This window comes from Urocitellus parryii, chromosome 1 (genome assembly GCF_045843805.1).
Source record: "Urocitellus parryii isolate mUroPar1 chromosome 1, mUroPar1.hap1, whole genome shotgun sequence".
In the NCBI taxonomy this organism is placed as follows: Eukaryota; Metazoa; Chordata; class Mammalia; order Rodentia; family Sciuridae; genus Urocitellus; species Urocitellus parryii.
In genome coordinates, this window is record NC_135531.1 from 225,358,232 (window position 1) to 225,381,328 (window position 23,097).

General features: G+C 38.4%; 1 protein-coding gene across 2 annotated transcripts in view; it reads left to right on the forward strand.

Moving 5' to 3' along the window:
* Itga6 (integrin subunit alpha 6) overlaps nt 1-23,097 on the forward strand; it is a 77,297-nt gene that overhangs the window by 33,509 nt on the left and 20,691 nt on the right. For both annotated transcript variants that reach the window (XM_026389533.2, XM_026389534.2), the window contains exons 2-11: nt 137-261; nt 1,936-2,015; nt 3,734-3,989; nt 5,545-5,676; nt 8,689-8,899; nt 9,665-9,858; nt 9,988-10,076; nt 10,499-10,617; nt 16,400-16,498; nt 16,750-16,811. In XM_026389533.2, coding sequence (XP_026245318.1) covers nt 137-261; nt 1,936-2,015; nt 3,734-3,989; nt 5,545-5,676; nt 8,689-8,899; nt 9,665-9,858; nt 9,988-10,076; nt 10,499-10,617; nt 16,400-16,498; nt 16,750-16,811 — 1,367 coding nt within the window. The remainder of the gene's footprint in view (nt 1-136; nt 262-1,935; nt 2,016-3,733; nt 3,990-5,544; nt 5,677-8,688; nt 8,900-9,664; nt 9,859-9,987; nt 10,077-10,498; nt 10,618-16,399; nt 16,499-16,749; nt 16,812-23,097) is intronic.

Here is a 23,097-nt window from a genome sequence, read left to right on the forward strand (position 1 = left end):
CTGCTTTTGTTCCTCTCTCTGGCTGAGAATTCATGGAGCCCCTGACAAAGAATAATCCCAATAGCTCTGCGTTCTGACATATTGAATTGTTAAATGTGTATTCAGTTGAGGTCCTCAAATTCTGTTTCATCACCAGGTTGCTGGTGGGAGCACCTCGGGCAGAAGCCCTTCCGCTGCAGAGGGCCAACAGGACCGGAGGCCTGTACAGCTGTGACATCACCTCCCGAGGACCTTGCACTCGGATTGAATTTGATAACGATGGTGGGTTCTTCTACCCTCGCTTGGTATTCATTTGGCCAGCCCAGCACCCTACTTGCTCTTTTCATGAGGAGGAAAGGAGAGGATGCAAGCATTTATTCTTGCAGAGAGGACCTCTGGTCCTGACTTTTTTATTTGCCCTGAAAATATTTACTTTCTGGCTCACACTGGGATGAGGCATTTTTGCTGCCTCTTCTAATCCTGGTTCCTTAACTCTTAACGGTGTATTGCCATTGCCACCTAGTGCTATATTGAGGTTCTGCAGGAGGCTGTTGGAAAACTAAATTCATAACAGTGAAGAAAATTCATTGTGTATATCTTGTACCCAAGAAGCCAAAAGTTGTCACTTGTTGTTGAAAATATTTGGGAAAAAGACTCAAATTTTTTATTTTTTTGTGGTGCTGGAAATGTAACCCAGGGTCTCACATATACCAGGTAAGCACTCTGCCAGTAAGCTACATCCCCAGCCCTGAAAAAGATTATTTTAAATATCAGACCACTCTGAGGGCTGACTAACATGGGTAAAATATGTCTTACACTCTCGGAGACTTGTTTTTGAGGATTCTGGGTGTCTAGAAGCTGCCATCATGTAGACCATGTTAACATTTAATTTAACTGGTTGAGCAGAGCCAGTGTACTGAGATGCTCCTGCCAAACCTAATTTAATGTTCTCATTCTAAATGAATATATAGATTCATGTTTATGTTCTTTATCTTATAGGAATAGCATTTGGTGTTTTCTTTTACTGATTAAAAAATAGATCCTAATAATAGAAAAACTTGTAAAATACATAGACATCTAAAGCAAAAAACCAAGAGATACTGATAACCTCAGTATTTAGTATACTCTTTAACATTTTGGCACTTTTCTTTCTATGTAAAGTTGTCTAGTTTTTATATTTTTTTGTAATGATGTAGGATTAAAGGTTGTGCCTGTCTTGTTTCTCATTGAAAGAGGCAGAAATCTGGATATAGGGTCATACCATGTGGGTTTGAGTTGATGCTGAAATGACAACATGGTGGTATTTGTGCTTTTTCTTTTTTCTGGCTAAAAAAGTACCTCTCTCTCTTTTTGGTACTGGTGAAAGATATCACTTATCAATTGTGAGTGAATCCGGTGCCTTATCTCTGTCTCTAGTAAAGAAAAGGATAATTCATGCTATTTTGTAAAAATGAGGAGTACATAGAGAAGTACTGATTTTTTGTTTGAATGGGACAGGACTTTGGAGACTGGAGTTTACATTATTGCTTTTAGGGCTACTCCTTAGCCATGCTATTTTCAAAACTTTTCTATATGCAGGGCCTTGGGTTTCAAGGGAGGGCAAAGGGGATTGTTGGGTAAAATGGGCCATCACCATTGTATAGAGAGATGTCTTTTATGTATAAAATTTTTATTTTTATTATTTTTTGCAGTGTGGGGGATCAAAGTACAAGCCTATGCATTACCAGGCTTGTACTTTGCCACTGAGCTATGCCCCTATCTATAGAAGCTTATGATACATTCTTACCAATAACTATTTCTCTGTTTTCTTGAGATGAAAAAATCATTTTTCTGTATTGACTAAATTTACTGAGTAGCTAGACTTGGAGTTAAGGCAATTTGGAAACAGTTTCTTGTATTTTTTTTCATCTGTTATTTTATAATCTGAGTCTATATAACCTGTCTTGCATCCCACAGCTGACCCTACCTCAGAAAGCAAGGAAGATCAATGGATGGGGGTCACTGTCCAGAGTCAAGGTCCAGGGGGCAAAGTGGTGGTAAGTGCCAAGAAATGGTTAATTCCAGTGCCGTAATGCCTGCTATGTGATAGCGCTGGGCTTACAGCAGTGGAAAACACAGGCAGAGCCCCTACCTCTGGAGATGCACATTATAGCAAACTTCCTATATTATAGCAGGAAGTGATTTCAAGAAGAAACCAACCATCATTTTCCCTGTGCTTCCTGATGCGCTTTGATCAAAGTCATACAAACTTTCAGATTCAAAGAACTTATCAATTAACCTTTACTAAGTATTCCTAAAACTCTAGATGGTCGTAAACAAAAAAGCAAAACAAAACTAGAAGTGGCTTCTGTCGTAGGAACATGCTAGTTTTTATAGATAAGTTATAAAAAATGTGGAAATGATCTTGAAAAGTAATATCAGGTAATTTTAAACTCTTGTTTATTCTGAATGTGCTATTCAGTTACGTGTTATACTTGACAAGAACAAGGAGGAAGTTCCTTAGAGGAGGAAGTTTATTTTGGCTCATGATTTCAGAGGTTCAGTCCATAATTGACTCCATTGCTTTGGGTCCCAGGTGAGGCAGAACATCATGAGGGAAGTACGTGGCAGAGAGAACTGCTCAGCTCATGGTGGTGGGAAGCTGAGAGAGAAGTGGAGGAGCCACGGACAAAATATATAACCCCCAAGGAATGCCCCCATCCTCTAGTTACATTCCATGTGCCTATAGTAACCACCGAGTAATTCTTTCAAATCATTAATCCATCAAATGGAGTGATCCATTAATTAGGATGCAGCTCTCATAATCCAGTCATTTCATCTCCTGCATTAATATAGGAGCTTTTGGAGGACATCTTATTTCCAAGCCATTAACATTGAACTTCTTCCAATAGAAGTTGTAGCAAAGAAAAGAAAGTTGTTAGATGGATTATGCTAGGTGGCTTTGGAACTGCTTCCACGTTAGGATATGAAGATCTTTTTGTCTTACTTTCAAAATATGATTGCTATAACAAAATTTATATAGAAAATGAGAAAAATGAACATTTTAATGAACACTGAATTTTTATAGTTAAGGGGTACATTATGGGAAATTGTTTTGGGTATTTTAAAATATTTTTCAGATACCCAGATTATGTTATGTAAAATGCCCTGTAAGGATTATAGAGATTATTTCATCTCTTCTGGTAAGATAATTCTCTCTGCCTTTTTAAAATAGACACACATCCAGAAATAATCTCAGAATGCAGAGTGTAAATTAGGACTTATTAGAAGGAAGTAGTCTAGGTAAAAAGAAAATATCTTTGTTCTAGCTGTGTTTGCTTGATTCTTTTGAAAACAAGTCCATGATTTCTTTCTTCCAGAATGTAATTATTTTCACACTGATGTAGAAGTTTCTTAGTCACTAAAAGCCAATTAAGTTAAGAAAATGAAGCAGGAAAGTGTTTCTCTTTGTTTATGTGACAAGTAAATTTACAGACAAATTGCCTGTGGATACACTGGCATTCAATATTTGGATTGAAGCATTATTCTGAGTGAGAATAAGCAGAAATCGTCCTTCTTCTATTTTTGTTAATAGACTCTTTAGTACCATTTTGGGGAAGATTTGCTGATTTGGAATATGATCCTAGGAAGAGGACATGTTTAATCATCCTATTTAGAATTGACCTCTTTATTATTGACAGTTTTTTCAACTTGTTTTTTTTCTAAAATAAGGTCTATAGACATGAATGAGCTACTTTATTCCATGTGTTTGCAGACATGTGCTCATCGATATGAAAAAAGGCAACATGTTAACACAAAGCAGGAGTCTCGAGACATCTTTGGGAGGTGTTATGTCCTGAGTCAGAATCTTAAGATTGAAGATGATATGGATGGAGGAGACTGGAGTTTTTGTGATGGCCGATTAAGAGGTCATGAAAAGTTTGGTTCTTGCCAGCAAGGTGTAGCAGCTACTTTTACTAAAGACTTTCATTACATTGTGTTTGGAGCCCCGGGTACTTATAACTGGAAAGGTATGGTGTTTGTATTTACAGAAACGGATATTAGAATGTCTGTATAATTCCTATAATGTGCATCACATTTAGTACATTTCAAGTTAAAATGTGTTATAAGGCATTTAGGTATTATAAAAAAGGATTAGGATGTTGAAATGTCTAATATGATTAAGAATGAATAATGAAAATGTCTGTTTACATTTTTCCCTCTTCTAGTTAGTATGCTACATTAGTTTAAGTAGTTAACGTAAGTCACTTTTATTGTTTTATATTTGTCTGTTTCATGAAACTAGTTTTCATTTTAAGTGATGTGAAAACTGAAAAGAATCAAGTGGTGGATACCAATAACAGTTTGAAAATAGGAACATTTCTTTCATTATACATTGTTTCAGACGACCTTGTTTTACTAATAAAAGTTGTGAGTTGTTTAGTGATATTGTTTATTATAAGGAGTAAAAGGAGACACTGGTAGGAAAAGATGAAAATACCCACATTTTCTGAGTGGATATACCTGGTCACTTCCTGTGATAGTTTAACCTCTCTGAACAAATTAAGCCACTATAGAAAATTGCTATATATATATTTTTAAAAAGCATGATGCATCTGATTCGGACATTAAACTTTTTTTTGAGAAATTTATTTAAAATTGTGTAACATTTTTACAGTTAAGAAAACCTTAGAAAAAATTTCCCTTTTCCATTAAAAAAAATTTTCCAAGTTTTAATTACAATCGCAAGTGATGCTTGAGTACATGTCCTCTGTGTGTCTGTCATTGTAACCTTGGAGAGTAATTTCCTGTGCCCACCATGCCCCCAAAAAGAGTCTTTCATGAGACAAATCATCAGGTTGCTTTGACCTAATTGAAATGACACGTTGGATTTAGAAATAGTTTTATTTTAGCAAGAAGAGATGGGAATGTTTCTCCAACGTAGAGCACTTGCCTACTATGTATGAAGCCCTGGGTTCAATCCCTAGGACCATCGAACAAACAAAACAGTGAAAACACCTGCCAATTATGTATTTTAACTCATGGTAAATATATCTTATCCATTCTGATTTAAAATATTGGCATTTTTTAAAAAGTCGTGTATTTACTGTATGAAAACTTTATAATAACTACAAGAATTTCTTGGATGAAATTTCAGTTCAAGCAATATAAAGAAATGATCCAATGTATTATACTTTTACATTATAGAAAAGCAAAATTCATTTAGGATTATAGAGAACATAAAATATCATATCAAGTTCATATCATTAAAAAATTAGTTTTCTGTAGATTTTTGTTGACTAAGTATGAACATTACATTTTTCATCTAATTTCATGGCATTATCAAGATGGTTCATTAAAATGCATGGGGCATTTTTCCAATTACTAGAACAGATTTCATTCACATAAAAATTTACATGAACATGTCTAACAACCTTTAAGGTCATGTCTCTCCTTTTCCTTTTCTTCCTCTAAATTTTCTTCCTGTTCTCTCTGATAACATTAGGGGTGTTTATTAGGAATCATTGTTTTATTTTGTTTCATCTTCATTCTTTTTGTTGTTGTTTCACCATTTCATTCCTTTAGGGATTGTTCGAGTAGAGCAAAAGAATAACACTTTTTTTGACATGAACATCTTTGAAGATGGGCCTTATGAAGTTGGTGGAGAGACTGACCATGATGAAAGTCTCGTTCCTGTTCCTGCTAACAGTTATTTAGGTAGGAATGAGTGTAGGTGGCATGCCTACCTTTTCAGACACCGCGATTCTCCTTCAGTGGGCTCTGGGTCCCTGCCCTTACAGGCTGAGATAGGACAGGAGGGGCTAGGGGCCTTGGCTGCAGTTGCTGGAGCTTAATAAGTCTTGGTGATCTGTAGGTAACCTGACTGCCTGGGAACCTTCCCTTCTGATCTGGGCTCCCTCAAAGAGGGGAGAGAAAAACTTGCCATCATCTCAAACCATCCATTCTCTCACTTTGAAGTTTGTCTCCTGAACCAATGGTGGCCTGAGGCAGGCCGTTCATGTGGCCAAGAGAAAATGTAGCTTGGGTGTTCACAGTAGGCCCATCTGCCTTCCCTCTGCCTTTGAGGCCTTTTTCTGGAGATGCTCTTAAGAACTAACTTACAGAGTTACTCATAAGTGGTAGGTCGAGACCTCCAGGTCCTTCCTCTGTGATTGCCATTCTTCAGGGGTTGGCCCTTGCGTCTGGATTGGAGCTCCTATGTCACAGGGCTCTGGCGGGTGCACAAGGCCTTCTGGGCTGAGGGTGGGCGGGACTGTAAAAGCAGCTCAGAGGACACCGGATTGTGTCTAAGTGCCAATTCCTTAACTCCTGAGGCTTGTTTGCATTACTAATGGGCGTCCTAAATTATTCCTGTGCATTATGGTAATTACACAAAGGCTTTTAAAAGCTTTAATTCTTGGGATGAGTTGACATAAAGAATAATTACTGCGCATTTCTTGAAAAAAATGTAAAAAATCTTCTAAACCTGAATAGTAACCTATTTTGAAAAAAAAAAAAAAAAGACAAAGTACCCCGATGCTAGAGAAATTATTGAAACAATGGAAGGTTAAAAATAAGGGAAAAAACCTAGAGTATGGTATATAAATAATTTGAAACAATGTGCTAATAGACATACCTAAGTTGTTCTAATGGCATAAGTATGTATGAATGGCACTATGAATTAATACTTTTGATATGTCGTTCTTTTCCCGAAGAAAACTTGCTATGAAGGTGTAAAAGAAGAGGAAAATTATGCTTTCTGTTTGTTAAAAGCCTCTTGTGTGCTATACGCAGTGCTTTATATATCTAAGAATAAGTATTGCTGTCCCTTTTTCTTCTTCTTCTTTTTTTTTTTTTTTTTTTTAACTGCTGAGTGAAACTGTAGCTCAGGGAGCTTAATTTTCTAACCCAAGGCCACAACGTAAGTAATCCCTCAGCTAAGACAAGAAATCCTCCTGACAATGAGGAAGCTGGGGAGCAGCTGGTCATGTGAATAGTCTACTAGTGTCCTCGCAGGACAGGAAGGAAGCTGGGGGGGTGGGGGTCCAAGGGTTTGTAGCCTCAAGTATTAAAAGTGGGTTTTCAAGGTAAAAGCCCTTCAAGGTGAGTAGCAACAAAACAATATTTTATTTATGGTTGTGTTAACCAACAGCCTTTCTTTACATGTATTATTTAGGGATTATTTATAATGAGAAGTATTAATTTTAATCGTTCTGGTCAAGAAACCAATATTTTGGGCTTTTATGACAGATGCCTGTGGATTTTATAAACATAGTTGCTGTCAGAACATATGAAAATATGAAGTGTTTTTTCTTAAACATGTTTGCCACCTTTAGAATGGATTTCTTCCAATATGAATGTCTGAGAAAGAAATAAGTTGGTATTATTCCATTTTATTTGTGTGTTGTGTGTGAAGCTGTGGTTGAAGAGGAGAGTGGGAGTACAGTGATCTGCCTGAGGTCTGGGGAGCTGGCCGGGAGGGTAGCTCACTGGATATGGTAGCAGCCTTATCCGCCAGCCAGAATGGCAGCGGCGCTCCTGCCTGTTACCAAGCATAATGATTTTTTCTTCAATCTCTTCCATCCCGTGCATGTGTACAGGCCTGCTGTTTTTGACCAGCATTTCCTATACAGATCCCGATCAGTTTGTTTATAAAACACGGCCTCCCAGGGAGCAGCCTGACACATCTCCCGATGTGATGATGAATAGCTACCTAGGTTTGTGACCTCTGAGATGACAAATAAATTGTCTTGGTCATGGTCATTTAAAAATTTTTTTGATCCATACAGAGCATAAATCTTTTTATTTTCTATTTCATTTCAAGTGAAGCACACACAAAAAGCATGCCATTGGTTGAGGCTCTGCTGCCAGATGGTTTTCAGAGCTGGATTCAATTATATCACCCTATTCTAAACTTGTGGCTCATCATATTTTTCAACTCACAATTTGAGAACTGCAACAGTAGTGGTGAAGCTTTTCAGGAATAAAGTCCTACAGGAAGGGTGAGCTTATATTTTTCTACATCTGCCTCACCCTTATATAGAAAGATTTGCTTAATTTCAAGAAGTTTGATATGGCCATTTATTTTTGCTGGCCAGCAAATCTCAGCTTTTGTAATCTGACATCCTACCTGATGCTTTATAATTCAGTATTTCAATGTTTTCTGCCCTTTGAGCAAGAATGTAATTGATACCAGTGACAATTTACTCACCTCTATTGTTCACAGTAGGTTCTCAAATACTGTGTATCATCAGTCATGGTTTTGTTTGCATGCTTGTGTCTGAGAATTAAGTTCATCCAAAATAATGCAGTGCTATCTATGGTCTATTAATGATGCTGGCATTTGTTCTTGCCTGATTACCAAGGAGATTGATAAACATGGATCTGGGTTGCTCTCCTTTTATCAGTTTTAATATTAAAGTAGGATTTGAACTGATTCTTAAGATACACGAATACTTCATAATTCAAATTATACAAATGCTAAATAGCATAGGCACTTTTCTTTAAAAGTCTTAAAAACTCACAGAAAGCAGAGAAGTAGCCCTAGTACTTTGTTCTGGTGTCAAATATCTCAGCTCTCTAACTCCCATTATAAATATGGTAGCTGGAGGACGGTCAGGAGGAGAGCTGGGTGGGAAGCCAGAGGAGAAGATAATGATGGAATTTATCAGTGCCATATACTTCCTGAAATACAGGATTGATTCGAGAGGTTCTATTTTGTTTTTCTAGGCTTTTCTTTGGACTCAGGGAAAGGTATTGTTTCTAAAGATGAGATCACTTTTGTGTCTGGTGCACCAAGAGCCAATCACAGTGGAGCTGTAGTTTTGCTAAAAAGAGACATGAAGTCTGCACATCTTCTCCCTGAGCACATATTTGATGGAGAAGGTCTGGCCTCTTCATTTGGCTATGATGTGGCAGTGGTGGACCTCAACAAAGACGGGTAAGGAAGTAGGAGGTGATTTTAGGCTGGGAATCGTGGCTGCTTTTACCACCTTTTGTAATTCTTGAGAACAGCCATCCTTTTAGGTTAGTGGGTGTAAAGATTGTATCTGCTGCTAGATTTTTACCATCCCACCCCATCTTCATCATTTGTATGGCAGCAGATATCATTATCCTACCCAAGGTGTAGGATTACACGTTTAATGCTCAGTGTTTACTCATGTCTTGGAAACGTGGGTTCATGAAAATTAAAACTTGAAAAAAAAAATTAACTCAGAAAATGACATCTACATGTGCTTTCCTAAGGGGCCATCGAGCATCCAGAATGTCTCCTTGAAGGTGGGGATTTGTGGCCTGGGTGCAGCTCAGTATTGGAGCCCTCACAGGCTCCTGGGTTTAATGCCCAGCACCTCCCACCACCACCCAAAAAATAGGGACTGGTGACAAAGTCAATATGTAAATAATCTATGGTAACTGGTGCCAGGTAGACAGGTGTGAAGTAGTGAGATCTTTGCTGGAAATCCTGCTGAACTGTTGTAACTTGAGGAAGTGATTTTGAGTTTTTACCTTCAATACTTTTCTCGGGGTAATTATTATGGGCTACTTTGATTTTTCTTTAAAATGTTTTAACTGGTGTTACATAAATCTTGATTTGAGGTCTTATTTTATCTTTTTGTTTGTCCTTAATACTGGGCTGCTTGTATTCTCCCCAGGCTTACAGGTCTGTTAGCCAATGGTTCATAGTTCTTTCCCCTCATGTTCTTAGGTGGCAAGATATAGTAATTGGAGCCCCACAGTATTTTGACAGAGATGGAGAAGTTGGAGGTGCAGTGTATGTCTACATTAACCAGCAAGGCAGATGGAATAATGTCAAGCCAATTCGTCTTAATGGAACCAAAGATTCTATGTTTGGCATTGCAGTAAAAAATATTGGAGATATTAATCAAGATGGCTATCCAGGTAGATAACAAATTATGAGATGGTAATGATTTATAGGTAGATTATTTGGTTATTTCAGTGAATGTTTGTGTCTTCTTATTTTAAAAACATTGTACTAGAGTGTTTGTAAAATTATGGTGTTGTTGACAGATATTGCAGTTGGAGCTCCCTATGATGATTTGGGGAAGGTTTTTATCTATCATGGATCCGCAAATGGAATAAATACCAAACCAACACAGGTAACCTGGATTTCTATAAGTGGAGTCTCAGCAAAAAGTTGACCCAAGACTTCTGGCCTTGTAATATTTAAGTTTAAGTGAATTGTTTTACTTACTAGTCTGTAATAGTATGAATTTTTCTTTTTAAAAAAAATATTAAGGAAGGGAGGAGTGATTTGCATTGCTCTGATTGACTTAATATGGTAAAATAGACATAAAAATTTGCTCTTTTATCTTTTGAGATACTGTGTAAATCATGAGTCTTATGAAATAAAGTGTATGAAGTGTTATATGTTTATTTGTAATTTATTTATAATTTAATATAAAGCATAAGTGAACTCATACTTCAGTTCAAAAAAGAACTTGTATGACTTTTTTCAAAGCATAGATAATCAGCTCATTTTGGGGGCTTGGTATCCATTCTGATGTCCTTTGTATTTCAGGTTCTTGAGGGTACAACACCTTCTTTTGGATATTCAATTGCTGGAAATATGGATCTTGATAGAAATTCCTATCCTGATGTTGCTGTTGGTTCCCTCTCAGATTCAGTAGCTATTTTCAGGTTTGTTTTCTTTAACTTTGGTTAAGGATGTTCTGTAATCAAGTTCTTCTATATCAGGTTTTGACCTTTTAAATTGAAATTTGTAATACTCATGCTTAAAGGCAACAGCTTGTATAAATTTTAAAGATATTTCCTTTTTCTTTTGAGCTGGGTATAATATCATCATAGAATTACTTCTGTGAAGTCCTGTTCATTTTGAACTATAAATACACCTTTGAAACCTTTTCTTTTGATGAAAAAACAAAACATAAAACATTTGACAGTACAAAAAAAGTAAAGAAAAAAATACCCTACAAATTCACTATTCATTCTTGAACTCCAAACATTTGATTTATATTCTTTTAGTCTTATTTCCTGGTGGGATTTTTATTTACCAACTTGAGATCATAATGTATATATTGCCTGTAACCTGCTTTTGTCCACTCAGGCTGCATAGAGGACTTTCCCCATACCAGGGAGTACTTTTCTAAAATGAAATTAACAGCTTGGGAGGCCTCCCATGCCAGATTGATGATTTATTGAACCACACTGTCATTGGTCATTGACATTGCTTCCCAGTCCCACCACTGTCATGTTATAAGAAGTGGTCCCAATGCTTATGTATGTTCATGCCCTTGATTTTTTTCCCCATGACAAACTCCTCCTTAAAGTGAAATTACTTCATAGGTTTGAAGACTTGACTCAGTTTCCCCAAGGTTACCTCCAGAAAGGCTGTGACTGTGCCCATTAGCTGCTTTTGAATTTCCTTTCCCCAATGTTTTCATTGCTACTGAGAATCACTGTTAAAAAAATATTTTTAAAAATTTTATTATAAAAGCAGATTCTTATTTTAAAACAGAATTGTAGAAAGTGTGAGTTCATAAGTATTCTTATCCTCTACAAAACAACTTTTAGCAGTTTTGAGTATCTCTGTATATTTAGGATCTTCAAAGGCCATATTACAACTGCTTTTCTCTGGTGTGTAAAAATGTCATGTCTTTTGGGTACTTTTCCTTGTCAATACAAACATATGTACAGACATGTAATATGACTTAATATTAATCCATCATATGCAGTGGATTAATCCTCAGTTGATAGAAAATTTTAGATAGTCTGATCTTTATTATAAACAATATGCGCACATACACACACATACATACATACATATATAGTACATTGTTCATGGACTTTTGTTTTTTAATAAAAATCCCTAGAAATAGAATTCTGGGAATATAGGTTAGCATTTTTTGCATTAGTACATACACCTTCAGATAAGGTGCAACAGTTTCTGTTCATGGAGAGGGCCTGTTTTCTCACAGCCTTACCAGTGTTGAATATAATGCACCTAATTTTTGCCAGTGTGATAAATGATCTCACCTTTTGATGTAATTTGCATTTCTTTGCTAGTGAAAATGAACCATTTGGATGTTTTGTTAGCTATTTGTCATTATAGTGGTTTTCATTTCTTAAAAAGTAACCTTAGAGAAATGGGCAGTAATATATGGTAAAACTTTAAATTAGAAAAGCTGTGTTCTCTGTATACTGGGATGCTTTCATTGCCCTGTATTCTTTCAGAAGATTTCCAGGTATAGGCACAGCCACCACACCTAAAAGATAATCCCTCAAAGCCCCAGAGATTAGAAACCAACCCCAGGACAGTTTTTGTTTGAGATGGAGTTTCATTATGTTGCCCAGGCTGGTCTTGAACTCCTGGGCTTAAGCCATCCCCCTGCCTCAGCCTCAGAGGTTTGCAATGCTGCACTGGGCTCCAAGGATGCTTCTGAAGAGACTGTTTTGATGCAGTGAAAGAAAAATCAATTTCTGGTTAAATAGCAAGAGCTAGGAAAGCTGTCTCATGAAAACTTAAGAACCATGGAAATGAGTTACAGATGGCAAAAGTACAAGACATCAAAATAAGTGGAGAAGAGGATGTGAGGAAGAAACCAAAGTTAACCAAATACATGAAGATCTGTATGGGACTTGGGAGGGAAAGAGCATGGGGGAGAGGAGGCTACATAGATGGTGGCTTGTGTTCTTGGTGATGAAGTCTTGAGAGCCCCTTGACCTTGCGATCCACCATGCTGGAGAGCAGAGCAGGTAGCACTGTGTGTCCCCCCAGGTTAACATGCTCAGGAGGGGTTCCGCAGCAGTCCACAGACGCTGCCTTTACATGCATGCTTCTCTCTGCTCATGGAGGTATTAGCCTTAAGGTAATTCAACATTTTTAAAAGGGAGAGTTTATGACATTCAACTATTTTAGCAAGCTTTTTAGGTAAGGTGATTCAAAGTTCTAGTGTGAGGTATCCAACTATCAAAGACACTAGACGACTTTTGCCAATAATCTCATTACCGTGTTTTTCGATAAATAGGTAACCAAACTTTAGATAAGAATTTGCCTCTGTCTAGGTGTAATTGATATTTTACCGTCCTTACTTTGCTGTCCTCATAACTAGGTTGGTGATTAAACCCTATTAACTTGTTCCTTCTTTCTTCCTAGATAGTGTAAAAGCAAATTTCAAAACCCTTTGGTAACAAGAGAACCAATACTCTTATTTTTCAAATGAAGAAACTGAGGCCCAGGACTTGCTTGAGCTTTTAAGGCTGGGTCCTTAGAGAACAGGGTATAGTATCTAAATATTCCCAACCTCAGTCCTATTAAATTGTACAAGTACTTCAGGGTATTTAAACACTGATTAAACATGAGGCAGCCAAGTAAGATTTGCCTTATGTGTTAGACACATTTTTTTTCACTTTTATGTATAGTGCCCTCAAAACTATATGTTGTCTGTTTAAAAAACAGAAGTTAAAGTAAGCCTAAGGCAGAAATGTGTTAAAATATTTTAGAATTTATGCCACACTAATGCTTTAATGCTATGACATGTAAAACACTCTACATCTGTGGCTACTGATTTTAAAATACAGTAAGAAAAAAAATGTGTGAGTTTTTGCCTTTTAAATATGCTCTCAAAACTCAAAAATATATTGAACTAGTGTCTTGGAAACCAACAGCTAGCTAAATATAACAAAAAAAGAGACAGGAAAATGGAGAAACAGGAAATATAGGCAGTATTTTCCCTTTTACTGGTCCCTGTCTTTGCCCTGAATGGACTCATGCCCTATCCAGCCCATAACATAGATTGATTCCAGAAGTTTAAGTTCACTGTTTAGGATTTGGAACCCATTTTCCTATAAAAACACTGTTCTCCAGGATGGCTAGATTTATCACAAGCCCACAAAAATCATCCTTGCTGAATCCATTGACATCTTCTGAGTTCTGGCTAGGGAGCCATGGAGGTGAGCAGGATCTTCCAAGCTCACCACGGACTGGTATTTCCTGTGGTGGTGATGGAGCTCTGACTCATGGTGACCTCTTTGACTGTCTTGAGCAGGGAGGAATACTTAGGGAGAAAAAAGATGTTTCACATAGTGAGCAGGACAAAGGTGTAATTCCCCAGTGCTGTTTGTGGGTTCCAGGGGGAAGACAGATGGGAATAGGTGGAGGGATTCGAGTGTTTGCTCAGAGTTATTGTGGGGCTAGGGAAGTCGTATGACTATACCTTCTTAAGGTTGTGGTGGGATTTTCAGGAGAAGGATAAAAGAAGGGCAAATGTTTATAAGATGGAGATTAAAAAGTTCAGGATTGGCTGTATTGCTAAAATTCACAGATACATAGACTCCTTGCCAGCACCCCAGGTTTAGATGTATGTTGGTGTAAGATGTGGTGGAAGGGTATTTTGGCAAGATTACTCAGAATTAAAAATGCACATTACCTCACCCCAGTAAGAATGGCTTGGCTTTTCATAAATCAGAAGAAATGAAGTGGTGCTGGCAAGAAGGTGGAGGAAAAGGAACACTTGCACACTGTTGGTAGAAGTGTAAACTAGTGTAACCATCATGGAAAAACAGTACAGAGCGTTCCTTAAAGTAAAAATAACCAGACGAGGTAGTGTACACCTGTAGTTCCAGACATTTGGGAGGCTGAGACGGGGATCCAAGTTTGAGGCCAGTCTAGACAACATAGCAAAACTCTTGTCTCGAAAAATAAAAATACAAAGGGTAGCCTGGGACTATAGTTCAGTGTCAGAGTGCTTGCCTAGCATGTGCGAGGCCCTGAGCTCAATCTCCATTACCAAACACGTGTGCAAAAGAAGAGCTACAATATGATCTAGCAATCCCACTATTGGCTCTATATCCAAAGGAAATGAAATCAGTATTTCAAAGAGACATCTGCACTTCCATGTTTATTGCAGCACTATTCACAAGAGCAAGAAATGGAAACAACCTGTGTCATCAGCTGATGGAATGGATAAAGAAAATGTGGCTAGTATATACAATAGAATACTATTCAGCCAATAAAAAATGGGAAATCGTGTCATTTGCGACTGCCTGGTTAGAACTGGAGACCGTTATGTGAAGTGAAATAAGCCAGGCACAGAAAAACAAATACTGCATGATTCCACTTGGGTAGAATCTAAAATAATTGATCTCCTGAAAGTTGAGAGTAGGAGAGTGGGGAGAGCAATAGAGAGGGATGATTGGGAGAAGTTTCTCAGTGAGGACTAAGTTCCAGTTAGGAGCAAAGAGTTGGCATGTGCTCTTGCACCATAGGTTGACTATAAATAACTAAGCTATATTTTATAAAGCTACAAGAAAGGATTTTGAATGTTTTCACCATAAATAAATGGTAAACGTTTCAGCAGATCGGTATGTGTACCCTGATCGACACATTTCACATTATACATGTATCAGAACATCACATGGGACCGTATAGAGTTTTCATATATTTATGAATTTACATATGTAGAATTATGTGTGTAGAATTTTCAAATGTTTGTTAAAATAAATTTAATGATTTACAGTAGAAGGGGTAGAGAGAGAAAAGGGGAGGGGAGGGGAGGGGGGATAGTAGAGAATAGGACAGACAGCAGAATACATCAAACACTAGAAAGGCAATATGTCAATCAATGGAAGGGTAACTGATGTGATTCAGCAATCTGTATACGGGGTAAAAGGGGGAGTTCATAACCCACTTGAATCAAACCGTGTAATATGATGTATTAAGAACTATGTAATATTTTGAAAGACCAATAATAAATAAAAAATAAATAAATAAATAAATAAAATTTAAATAAAAATGTTTAAATGTATATATTCCTTGACTTAGAAATTCTGCTAGGAATTCATCCTACAGATGAACTCACGTGGATGTGTGAGTTTATGCTGTGATATTTGTCAGAGAAGAAAGCCAAGCAAGAATAAAGTCTACCAATTGGGACTGATTAAATAAAGAACACTGCATTGACACAGTGTAGCCATTAGCTGTGGAAAAATATGAATGAGATCTCAGTGTATACATTTGAGAAGACCTTGAGAGACCTTGAAGATGTCAGTGAATTAGGCAAAGCAGTGTACAGGACAATAAGCATAAAAAGCTCCCATTTAATTGAAACTTTTTAATATTTAATATTAGATAATATTTGTAACAAACCCATAGACTGTTAGGGGGTTTGGGTATATCAGAGGCATGATATTTGTGCCAAGACTGTGAAACTTACATGTTGTATGTATTACTCATAAGTTTGTAAATTTTAAATACTGTATAATTTTAAATATTGTATCCTTCAAGTGATATACATTTATATCAACAATTATTGCTTTGATGATGATGAGGGAGTCACAAATGCAAATTTCTGCTGTGGGTTTTAAGATGTACCAGGACAGCTGAAAAGGCCATGTACTATGTGAATGAATCTCATATTCAAGGTAACAAAGGCTGAGCTGTTTTTCACTCCTTTGTCTTCAGGTCCCGGCCTGTGATTAACATTGCGAAAACTATCACAGTAACTCCTAGCAGAATTGACCTCCGCCAAAAAACAGCGTGCGGGGCGCCAAGTGGAATATGGTGAGAGTTACTCCAGGTTCCAAGAAGCCTGGCTCAGTTTCCTCTGCTTTATGGTGACCCTGTCGCCCTGGGGAGCCACAGGGAAGATTAAGGGCATGCTGGGCAAAGAAAAGAGCAATCTGTCCAGTGAATATATGACATTTTACTCATCAGTGGGCAGCGGGGGGATTGGAGAGCTGGGAAGAGTGTTGTTTTTTTTTTCCTGCTTCAGCAATACATCTTTTAAGAAATACGTGTTTGATTTCATACAGCCTCAAGGTTAAAGCCTGTTTTGAATATACTGCCAAACCCGCTGGTTATAATCCTTCAATATGTAAGTACCTAGTACATTAAAAAAATATATATTCTCTCTCTGCCAGATTGAAAATTCTACAAACATCACAGAAAAACAAAACTGCACTGTCGAAAGTGGGTCCATAAATTCTTGCTTAAAGAATTAAGTGTTTTTGTGGTTTCCCCTTTTAATCAAGAGGATGCAGCTCAGTGAGGCAGGAAAAACTCTGCATTTGGTCCCCATTTGAATTTTCCAAAGCAGATGGTTTGAGACAGAATGCCTTGGAAAAATACTTATTTGCTACCACAACGGTTTCCTCTGTTTCTGTCTTTGAAAAGCAATGTGGAAAATTGGTTTTGTGGTTGTGAGGTGGTGGGTGGTGGTTGTGGAAAGGGGCTAAGGAGCCGGAGCAGGGTGTGGCTTCGTTGCTCCTTCAAGGTCTCCTCTCAGGGGCTTTGAGGCTGGGACACCCAAGTTGTATTCCCAAGGGCAGCCCCTGCTGGTAGGGAGGGGTGAAGAGACTGAGGCTTGCTTCTAGTTTTAGCAGTGTCCCTGACCCCACAGTCCAGGGCAAGTGCCCTAACCTCTGAATTTTTATTTTCTATCAGTTAAAAGCAATGCCTCTATTAGGCACCAGTGCCTGGAGTGATGGTAACCAAATGAAAATGTGATAAAGGGCTGGGCACAGTAATCCCAGCAGCTTGGGAGGCTGAGACAGGAAGATCACGAGTTCAAAGCCAGCCTCGGCAAAAGCACAGAGGCACTAAGAAACTTGGTGAGCCCCCGTCTCTAAATAAAACACAAAATAGGGCTGAGGATGTGGCTCAGTAGTCAAGTGCCCCTGAGTTCAATTCCTGATACCCACTCCCCACTGCCAAAAATGTGATAAAGGCTTTGTAGTATTCTGCCTCCTTTCTTTGTAATCCAAAATAGGATTTTTGCCACAAATTTGACCTGGCTAATTATGCTCTAAAATACCAATAGTAGCTAAGGTCTTCTCTGGTATGTTTTAGTAACAACACCACCTAAGTTTTGAGCCACCTGACTCAGCTTTAGAGTCAAGGCAAAGGCATGGGAATTTAAAGAAAATACTTTTCTGCCAGTGTGGTGGCTCTTACCTATAATCCCAGCTACTTGGAAGGCTGAGGCAAGAGGACCACAAGTTCGAGGCTAGCCTTGGCAATTTTGCAAGAGCCTGTCTCAAAATAAAAATAAAAAGGGCTGGGGGTATAGCCCAGTGCTTGCCTAGCATTTGTGAGTTCCTAGGTTTAATGCCTAGTACCACAGGGAGTTGGGGGGAGTTCTTTTTCTAAAGACAAGAAGAATGAGGTAATTTCTGTCTCAGCTCAGTGTTCTGTAATATGGACGCCACCAAGGGAGGCTTTGGGAAGGACAGGGTCAGTCTATTCTCATCTTTTTCCCTGCCTTGAGCAATGAATTCTCTGAAGCCTCTTTTTTTGTTGTTTTTGGTTGTTTTATTTTATCTATTTATTTATTTATTTGGTAGTGGGGAATGAACCCAGAGGCACTTAACCACTGAGCCACATCCCTAGCCCTTTAAATTTATTCATTTATTTATTCTAATTAGGTATATATGATATCAGAATGCATTTTGATTCATAGTACACAATGCAATGCAACTTTTCATTTCTCTGGTTGTGTGCAATGTAGCATCGCGCCATATGTACAGTCATAAATGTACTGGGGAATGATGTCCATCCCATTCCTTCCCCTACCCTCCCTCCCCTTTGCCCAATCAAAGTTCCTCCATTCTTACGATGCCCCCCACCCCGCCCCTTATGGATCAGCATCCACTTATCAGAGAGAACATTTGGTCTTTGTTTTTTTGATTGTCTTACTTCACTTAGCATGGTATTCTCCAACTCCATCCAATTTATCTGCAAATGCCATAATTTTATTTTCTTTAATGCTGAGTAATGTTCCATCGTGCGTATAGAAGACTCCTTAAGCACAAGAAATAAAATCAAGAATTAATAAATGGGATGGATTCAAACTAAAAAGCTTCCTCTCAGCAAAAGAAACAATCAATGAGGTAAAGAGAGAGCCTACATTTTGGGAAGAAATTTGTGGCACACACACATCAGATAGAGCACTAATCTCTAGGATATACAAAGAACTAAAAAAACCTAACACCAAAAAAACACAAACAATCCTATCAATAAATAGACCTATGAACTGAACAGATGCTTCTCAGAAGATATACAATCAGTCAACAAATATATGAAAAAATGTTCAACATCTCTAGTAATTAGAGAAATGCAAGTCAAAACTACTCTAAGATTTCATCTCATGCCAGGCAGAATGGCAATTATCAAGAATACAAGTGTTGGTGAGGATGTGGGGGAAAGGCACACTCATATGTTGCTGGTGGGACTGCAAATTGGTGCAACTAATCTGGAAAGCATTATTTAGATTTCTTAGAAAACTTGGAATGGAACCACCATTTGACCCAGCTATCCCACTGCTCAGTCTATACCCAAAGAACTTAAAATTAGCACACTGTAGTGACACAGCTACATCAATGTTTATAGCAAATTGGTTCACAATAGCTAAACTGTGGAACCAACCTAGATGCTCTTTAATAGATGAATGGATAAAGAAACTGGTATACATACACAATGGAATGTTACCCAGCCCTTTTTTGTATTTTATTTAGAGACAAAGTCTCACTAAGTTGCATAGGTCTTTTCTAAGTTGCTGAGGCTGGCTTTGAACTTGGGATCCTCCTACCTCAGCCTCCTAAGCTGCTGGGATTAGAGGCTTGTCACACCATACCTAGCTTGAAGCTTCTTTTTGTTATTGAAAGTATTACTCTTTTCATTTAAAAAGATGTCCCCTGGGCTGAGGTTGTGGCTTAGTGGTAGAGCGCTTACCTAGCATGTGTGAGGCCCTGGGCTTGATTCTCAGTGCCACATATAAATAAATAAATGAAGGTCATTAACAACTAAAAAAAAAAAAATAGATGTCCCTTCTAATGTACCAGAATTTAATTCATATAAACTAAGGTGGTTCTTTGAAATAGAAGAAAATAACCACACTGGGGGACTAGCGTGCACAGTGGTAAATCTTCTTACATAGATCATAACTGCTTTCTTTCTTGGTACTGGGGGTTGAACCCAGAGGTGCTTAACCTCTAAGCCACATCCCCAGCCCTTTTTACTTTTTATTTTAAAATTTTTTTTAAATACATTTTTTTAGTTGGATGGACACGATATCTTTATTTTATTTATGTGGTGCTGAGGTTCAAACCCAGTGCCTCACACATGCTATGCAAGCGTTCTACCATTGAGCCACAGCCCCAACCTCTTTATTTTTTATTTTTGAGATAGGGTCTTGCTAAGCTGTTTAGGGCCCAAGTTGCTAAAGCTGACCTCAAACTTGTGATCCTTTTGCCTCAGCCTCCTGAGTCACTGGGATTACAGGTGTGTGCCACCACACCAGGTCACAACTGTATTCTTAGGGGTACTTTTCATTCTTATTTAACTTCATATAAACGTTTCATGTAACAGTATTGAATACACCCAGTAAGAAAGCAGGAACATTTAATAAATTATGAGAAGTAACAGTTTAAATAAACATACTGTTTATAGTAGGTTTTTAAATGTCCGTCTTGACCCATTTCTCATTTTTGTAGGCCTAGTTAGCCTTCTTCCTTCCAGATTTTAATCTATCCCCAGGTAGTTTCCCCATCTCCCTTTCCACTGGGCTGTCTCCTGCTGTCCTGTCTCTGAAGGGGAACTGGCAGAACTGTGAGAAGGGCTTTGGTGTGGTGTATCTCAGTGTGCAGGGGAACTCTCTGCTCTTTGGGGCAGCCAGCCTTCGTTGCACCGCTTTTAATGACAGGACGACATACACCATGTCTCCTCTGGATCTCTCATCCTCTCGTCCTCGTTGGTGTTATTTTACCCAAATACAGTACCTTAACTTACTTTTCTTACACTTCCTGGAAAATAGGCCTTTTTCCTTTGTTTGACATGGATTCGAGAGACAAGAAGCAAGCGATTCTTGGACGGGGAGAGGAAATGGGGAAACATTTTTTATTCCATGCTGATTGCCATTTTTTTCATGCCATTCTGTTTCACTAACAAATATGAAACCTATCAGCCCTCCTTCTTCCAAATTAATCTTTTGTATAGGAGAAATCACAAGCTTTCTCCTAGCTTCAATGCGACATTTGATGCCAAGTGTTTGCTTTGACTGTCCCATTAACCAGGTGCTTATTGATGTCTCATTATGTTGGAACTTCTTTCTTTGAAGGCATTCAGAGCACACTATTTTTCATGGCTTGTACTTCCATAGTATTAGAAGCGGCTAAATAGGGCTTGCACAAAGCTGCATTATTTAATACATCTAGAATCTTCTCCCAGTATCCCAAAATGTGAGCTTATTGTTTGACCAGGATATTAAACTTGGCAGTAGCTCTCAGATGTAATGTCCCATACATACAGATATTTATAATTGAACTTTAATGAGCATTCTACTTGGCTTCCCCCTCAGAAAGTCAGCAAAAGTGACATGAATGGATTTTAAGATGACGTGGACTATCTAGAGGGCTAGGGAGGGTTAGCGTGGGTTTAGTAGATAAATGATTTTAATGCATCCCTGTGCTTTTGCAGAGCGGGCAGTTGGCATGTGAGCCTTTGTTCTGGTTCATTGTGAAGGTAGCAGGTCACTGATAAATGGATGGTGTCAGGGCTACAGAGGGCCTAAAATGGAGGAGCCTTCCATTTGGCAGCTGTGACATTTAAGAATTTTTCAGATGGACACAGAAATGACTATTAAAACTATCAGTGTTTCTAAATTTTGATTTTACATATCTGAATAGCTATCAATCATTTCAGCATAAGAATAATGTCACTGTGTGTGTAGATGTGGGGGCAGTTCCTCTCACTCCTCTTCACCTGTTCTGCAGATCATTTTTCTATCGGGTGTTCTGCTAGTTGTTGGAATGCAGTGGTGAGCTTGGTCCTGCTGCAGAAGACAGTCGGGCAACCTCAGTGTAGTGGGCAGCAGGACTGGAGACATGGGAAGTACTCTGGGTGGTGTAGGAGAGGCCAGCACAGACTAACCAGAGGAAGTGATGTCCAGTCTGAGATCTGAAGGAGTAGGGTTAGGCCAGGGATGGTGGGAAAGGAGGGAATGCAGCCAGCAGAGGAAGGGATGGGACCCATGCAGAGGTCTAGGGACAGTTGAAACCTGGGCATCTAAGTGGCTAGATAAAGCTGCCATCTCTTGTGTTTATATTAGAGACTTAGAGCTGATGATGCCTCTGACCCTCACTACATGACCCCAGCCTCCTTTTCTTCATCTACCAAAGAGACTATTAAAATAGATGCTTTTGTAAAGGTTTCTTCCATGCTGGGCATTGTGATGCACACCTGTAATCCCAGCAACTCAGAAGACTGAGCAGGAAGATCACAAGTTCAAGACCAGCCTGGGCTATTTAAAATAGTAAGACCTTTTTCTCATAAAAATAAAAGGACTGGGTAGGGCAAAGGTCCTCTGTTTCATCCCTGTTACCAAAAAGTTAAAATTTAAAAAAATTTTAAAAAGATGGCTCCTAGCCTTGCGTGAGTATTGGAATGTCAGTTGTTCATTCCTTTATTTTCTATGGTAGAGTGTTTCCCTCGGCGGCCTTCTCCTTCCCCAGCCCTTTGCACCCAGTGATTTGCTTTCCCTGCCAGTGGTTAGTGAGTGCTTAATGAATTAAGTAATTTAAGTACTGAGCCCTGAAAAACATAGTTAGCAGCTACATCCAATGACCTGAGGAAGAATGCATTCTGAAGTCCAGAAATGAGATTTTGATCATCCAAATCCTGGCTTGCCTCTTAGTTCCATTAGTAGAGGGCGGGCCGTCCTGGTGATGTTGGAAACCATTTGCATTTTGTTGACAAACAGGCCCTCCAGCAGCCTCTGCAAGAAACATCACTTAGCATCCTTTTTTTCCTTTTTTTTTTTTAAATGAAAGTTCTCATCGGACTCTCAAGACCTCTTATGTCTAATACATGTTATTTTTTTGTTTAGACAACTGTTCTTTATCAGCACTTCTTAAACTTTAATATGTATAAGATCACCTGGGGATGCTGTTAAAATGCAGGTTCCGGTTGAGCTGGCAGGAGATGCTGCTTCCCAGAGATCTTTTTTGAATAGCAAAGGCCCGAGGTCCTTGAAGCACAAACACTTTGAAGGGAAAGAGTCCTGAGGGAGTTTGGGGTGTGTTTGGTTATCTTTAGTACTCTGTAGGTTCCCAAAATCCATCCACAAGTGATTGATTCTTGGTCGCTGCTGCAGGAAGTTTTTGACT